The sequence below is a fragment of the Agrilus planipennis genome, unplaced genomic scaffold (genome assembly GCF_000699045.2).
Source record: "Agrilus planipennis isolate EAB-ADULT unplaced genomic scaffold, Apla_2.0 scaffold78, whole genome shotgun sequence".
Classification (NCBI taxonomy): Eukaryota; Metazoa; Arthropoda; class Insecta; order Coleoptera; family Buprestidae; genus Agrilus; species Agrilus planipennis.
In genome coordinates this window covers 11,934-18,132 of record NW_020438928.1, presented here as the reverse complement: position 1 = coordinate 18,132, position 6,199 = coordinate 11,934, and the positions used below count along the sequence as shown (strand labels likewise).

The window sequence follows — 6,199 nt, the reverse complement described above, 5'->3', positions numbered from 1 at the left end:
GGGGTTCAAAGTTAATAAATATGCCAATTTTTATACATTTCTAGGCATGTAAATATTTATATAGTCATTCTTAAACAATATTCAAAGGTAAAACTAATGAAAAATACATAAAAATATTGAGAAAGTTATATAAAACATTCTTGAAGTATCTTTATCAGTAGGGAAGGTTAGGTTAGGTTAGGTTATCGGGTTTTGTTCAGATGACCAGCCTCTTTCGATCCCCCACCTCCACCCGCTTGAAAATATTTTTTTTATTGAATTTTATTTGAATTATCGTGTATGAAAATTGTCCAAGTAATCAACTTTCAACCCCCATAACTTTTCATGGGGGTAAGACCGCCGGAAAATTTTTATGTCGATTCCCCTACCCCCACCTCCATCTAACCCTCATAACTTTTTATGGGGGTGAGGTCGCCAAGAACTTTTTATGGTACCTACAGTGGTGGGGGAGACCTCCTCTTTCGATCACACCCACTCCCACCCCTTTCGGGAGTGGGGGCCATCATCTAGACATTTACCCAAAATTCTTTTGACGAATATCCTCTAAGGAATTGAAGAGCTACATATGACTTTTACATGCTAACACACTCATTTTAACATTTATTTTTACTGTATTAATATTTTGCCGTTATATAATATAAGCGTCAGGTAAATTACAAATGAATTGTTTCTTAGATAATGCTTCCAGCTAAGATTAGAGGCAATGGACCAGCTTTATGCACACCATGGATTCCACCACGATCAAGTATAATTCGCTGTTTAATAGCTGAACTTTTGGGAACAACCTTCTTTCTATTTGTTTGCTGTGCTATGTGGGATTACAGGAACCGCAAATGGCAGGAGACAGCACCCATTAAATTGGGATTAACAATCTGTGGTTTAGTTTTAGCTTTTGTAAGTTTTTATTTTTAATAAATACTCATTAAATCAGTAAAAAGACTAGCGTTTCATAAACCATTTATTGATACTCAGTTTCGCGTATTCAGTCAAAAGTCAACCAGGTTATCAGCCTTTATGATAACGTACACAAATTATTTTTACTATATACAATTAGTACCTTCTGAATAATATGCTTCATCCCCTTGCGTTTATATTCAATACCGAAAAAACTTACCAGAAAATTTCGACCTAATGTACCTACACATTTACGGTTCTTCTATCAGAAGCGAGTATAAAAAATACAAAGAGTACCATAAAATCAATTTAAATATTTTTTACACCGAGCGGACGTATAACTAATTTGAAAACTGTTTCTTAAAATTTTTGTTTTTGTAGATAGAAATAGTCATACTTTCTTGCAGAATTCGTTCATGTATATGAAACATTCTTATTTTAAGGGAGGATACAGTAAAGCACACTTTAATCCTGCACGATCAATGGGTCCTGCAATTGTAAATGGAGAAATGATATATCTGTGGGTAAATATTTTTGTACAATCTATCTAACGTTGATCGCGGTTTTCAGATAGTAAATTATCATCAGAAGGCCAAAGATAATACAGAACAAAACTTCCTGGTCCTTTTTTATTTAAACTGACCCTTTTGATAATAAAGTGTAACGCCTTGCCAAAGTGATGAGCTTATGTCGGGGTTCGAGATATATTTTGTCAATATTGACTAAGATATATACATATATTATTGCCCTGCACGCACCTTTATTTTTTAATATTAATATATTAATCTTTAACATGATCTTTATCAAGTGAGGAAATTTAAAAAGCCACCAAACGGTAGTTAAATAAGTTATTAATGTAACTAAAGCGATATGCAGAAGTCTTGATAATCTTACGATTGAGTTTGTTCTTAGTTCTTATGATTTTTTTTTTTTGCCGGATGCTGGATTCAGAAAGCTTTTGTAATCTTGCTTTTCATGTTCTGATTTTGTTAATTCTAGGATAAGATCATCTTGTTTATAATTTTTCTACATCAAATTTTTTATTTGAAGGTCTACCTTGTACCCCAGATTTTAGCTGGAATCGCTGTTCCAATAGTTTACAGATTGGTGTTTGACGGAATGGATTTTGAACGGCCAGTTTTAGATTCATATGAGACAAATGACGACATATAAACAATAAAAAGTAGGTCTAATTATTTCAAGTTATTAATATGATACTTAAACCAGCCAGTGTTCAGTATGCAAGATTTTTCAGATGTTTATTTTTTTGATGTTTATTAAATTTGTATACTCTTGTATAAGACTATGTTTAAGTATACCATATTATCAAAATCTGAATTAGTTTCCTCATCTAAGGAAGGAAAAATTAGGTAAATTATTGAAAATGTTATAATTAATTATGTAAATGTTAATTTTTAACATAGATTTGCCAAATATATGTACCAAGTATCATCTGTTCGATAGTAACATTCTGGGAGATCATTGAGACTTCTGATTAGGATTATTCAAAGAATATTTTCATTATAATTGACCCAAATCCATTTTCCTATGNATCAACTTTAATTGTACGATGAACATTTACTAACGCCATATCAGTCAGTCGATCTTCTGAAGTGAAAATAGGTTTTGGTGCTTCTAAAAGGCTCGAGAAAGAACGTTTCCCAGTTGCTACCGTTATAGGAACATCTTCAAATATTTGTAAACGTTAGAAAATTACAAGAACTGCAGTGGCTTAGAACATCAATTAATGTCTTGACCTTCTGAAAGTTTTCTTCGCTTGATTTCATTGAGTGGTATTTTCGCCACATAATAAGCTCCCCTACAAACACTGCTTCAGATACGTCATAAATTGCCGCTCAGCCTACTCACAACAGCAAGAATCCCAAAATTAACATGACTACTCTTTGCCGAAATCACTGAGCTTTTTACTGTTGAGGTTTTTTATTTTTCTGTTTATCATCATACGGACGTCAGTCCTAAGACTAGTTGGATATTTATTTCCACTTTTCTATCCTGAGCTTATGTTCCCATTTTCCTAAAACTAGAGCATCCCACATCCTTGAGTATTTGTGAACATTAATCTATTCTAGGTCTACCTCTACTCCTCTTAACTCTTGTTTCTGCTTCTAATATGTCTCTGACTAGTCCTTCGTAAAGTGCTCTATCAACTTATCTAGCCTGTTCCTGATTGACTTCCGTAGTGACCTCTGTTTTCCTATTCTTTCTAATACCTCCCCATTTCTACCCTTTTCTATCGAGGATATCCTCATCATTCGCCTATGACACCACATTTAGGGTGGGGTTTTAACTTAATAAGCCCCCCCCCCACAGCTACGCGCTTTGCTCAAAAGCTTTAAATTCTGGCCTTACTTATTCAACCTCCCTCCCTCACCTCTTTACCTATCTCCCAGTCAACCCTCTCCTTATCTCCAAACTTCTCCCGGTAGTCATAATCGCCAGGTTGATCTAGCAACTCGAGGAGGGTTTTTAGTCGGTAGGCGCTCCCATCAGGAGTGAATTCGACACTACCTCCCTTTTGGGGGTGTCTTTAGAAGATTTGCCCTCCTCGAGGTTTACTTAAGTCTTACTTATTTTACTTTATTGCCTCTACGAAAAGATGGCTGGAGGTATTTATACACATTTCCGTATACTACGTCACATTTTTTAAAATATGATGTTCCTTTTTGATGATTGCATCTAATAGAATATCCCTATGTTCTGCTATACATATTTGTAGTATCATTAAAACAACTCATTAGATTGATTTCAATATTATATGTCTGTGTGGGTATTTATCAAAATTGTCGTAAATTATATTGATTTATTAGAGTAAATACAAAACGGGACTATATTTACAGAATAATGCACATGCATATTGTAGGTAACGAGTATTTAATTAAGTTATTGTTATGCTTTTACGTAGGTGTATTGTGTATGGCAAAAAAGAAGAACGGTTTTAGCTTTTACTTATCGATAGTTAAACCTAGAAAGTAATGATGGGACTAGTAGATTGCTTTTTACAGTAAAAATGAATGTATACGAAAATTATTCATTTTTATGCTTATACGAACAGTAAAAATATTTTAAAAATGTACAGGAGCAGCAAATGATGCCAAATAGTTAAGGAAGGATGTGGGATATTCTAGTTTTAGGGAAATGCGAAGATTAGCTCAGGATAGGCAAATGTGGAGATGCGTGTCCAACCAGTTTTAGGACTGACGATCTTATGATCAAACAGTTTATAGGGATGAAACAACACATTTTTATCCTTACAACCCCACGAGAGAAGAATATTTTTGTATCTGATAAAAATTCGTTGAAGTAGTTTTCGAAAAATTGTTAAATGTGACTTTAAGAAGCTATAAGATAGAATTGATCGACAGTAGAATAGTTTTAGTGAACTAACAATAATGCTAATTTGAGTTTTAAATTTTGCGATACTTGCTTCCTAATTTTTGCATATTAACCGTAAGATATCGATCGGATGAGCTGCGCTGGGTACTAGGTACTATACCTGTCTTTCTCTTTCACTCAAGGAACACAGCGCACAAAACCAGCGCATTGACATGAGCAGAAACCCGAAAAGCAGACAATATCCAGTTGTCTGTGTCTGTACTAGCCAGTTTAAGACGAGATGGCGTATTGAGTGTTTGGCGTAAATAAAATTGTAAACAAAAACAAATCGTTTCATTTAAAACTCGTGTTGTCGAATAATTGTATCTGTAATTAAAGTTGTATTTGTATCAGTGAAGAAGAAGAACCTGGAATAAATGCTGTCTGTTCAGTTTAAGGTAAGATAACAGCATTTTGTTGAAACTATCATCTATAAGCATCCTGTGAGACCTAGGGACTGAGACATTTAAATGAGTGATGAAGATTAAAACTGTTTATTTAATTTTATTTAAGGTATTTTGAATTATTCTTAATAATAATAAAGGAATACGTACACTGGATTTGAATAAAATGTGTATGCTTACACATATGTATTTTTGAATTTTTTCATATCTAACTAGGTACCTACTTTGGTACCTATCCCTATTGTAAAATCCTCATGCAGTAGTTATCTCCGGTATTATCTACGCTCATTCACTACCTGCACTGGGTATCTGCGGAAATAATGTATACCTGCCTATTGCTGGATGGCACAGGTAAACGAATTCTTTATGCCATCTGTTCGATTTTATTTAAATTCAAAAAGTTTAAAAATCAGAATAAATGGTACTTGTACCAGGTACATAAATTAGGAACGGTGTACTTGCTGAGGATAAACGAACTCTTGTCCCTAAACTAGGAACCTATTCTGAATGCAATGACCTTTCGGAAGGACGGTCACAGAAAATTATTCAGATAAGGCTGTGTTTGGATGTAGAGGTGCAGTAAGATGTCAGACGTACACATCTCTTTATGCTTTATTTATTTTGTAATAGTTTTTTATTGGCGATTAATTTTAAAGAGGTACCAAGTTAATTTATGAGGTGGTTTTCAAGATCGCTTACATTAAGTAGGTAACTCTGTCTTAAAAAAGCAAAGGATTTCATTTCCTGTAAGTTCCCAAGTTGCCTAATGGAAATTTTGAACTTTTATTTATGTGTACGTATGTATTGTCTTAATTCTAGTTTTTTTTTCATTTGTCTCCTCCATATGGAATCAGAAATGTAGTTACCTAAAGTAACTAAGGTGATTAATGGGCCGTAGTTTTATTGATTAACTTATTGATTTGTAACAATTTCTAAATTTTCTTAACAGTTTCTGCATTTTATTGCCGTTTCCAGCGATATTTTATTACAAAATGTTTCGCACTTAATGTGCTCTTCACTATACTGATTTAGCTATTCTTTAACTTACAAAGATTTGACAAGAACTTAGATTTTAACAATGAAAAGGTGAAAAATGGATCCAAACTTCGAGATGGTTTATTGCGGTGACATTCTGAGTGATGCACTTCACGGGGTTCTTCTATTGCCCAATATCGGCATTTCTGAAAATTAACAGACTCTACCACGATCAAATAAAAATGAGGTTTATCGCTCATCATTATTAATGGTTCATTATCATTTTTAAAAATAATTTGCATTTTCTCTGCGAAATGTGTAAAATCTCCTTTGTTCAGATGCTGGGCAAAATTAAATGGTTACATCTAATCTTTCATTTTTCGTAATGTAAAAATCAGCTGACCTTTTCTTATTTAAAATTAAATATTTTAGAAACATTGATATGAGTTTTACTAGGGTAATCCTAATTAGGTCAAATAAGTCGTGATCTACTAGGATAATATCAGTAAATCTTATCAAGTACGGATAAGATC

At 33.5% G+C, this 6,199-nt stretch overlaps 1 protein-coding gene across 3 annotated transcripts in view; it reads left to right on the top strand.

Annotated features, from left to right (window-relative positions):
* The window catches only part of LOC108733729 (aquaporin AQPAn.G-like), a 9,105-nt gene extending 6,660 nt beyond the window's left edge, over nt 1–2,445 (top strand). The window contains exons 3-6 of one of the 3 annotated variants that reach the window (XM_025974136.1): nt 676–894; nt 1,338–1,418; nt 1,945–2,077; nt 2,319–2,445. In XM_025974136.1, coding sequence (XP_025829921.1) covers nt 676–894; nt 1,338–1,418; nt 1,945–2,067 — 423 coding nt within the window. In that variant the 3' untranslated portion in view covers nt 2,068–2,077; nt 2,319–2,445. Of the gene's footprint in view, nt 1–675; nt 895–1,337; nt 1,419–1,944; nt 2,281–2,318 lie in introns of those variants that run through there. The other 2 variants (XM_025974139.1, XM_025974138.1) reach the window with 2 other exon arrangements.
* Nucleotides 2,446–6,199: the final 3,754 nt, after the last annotated feature.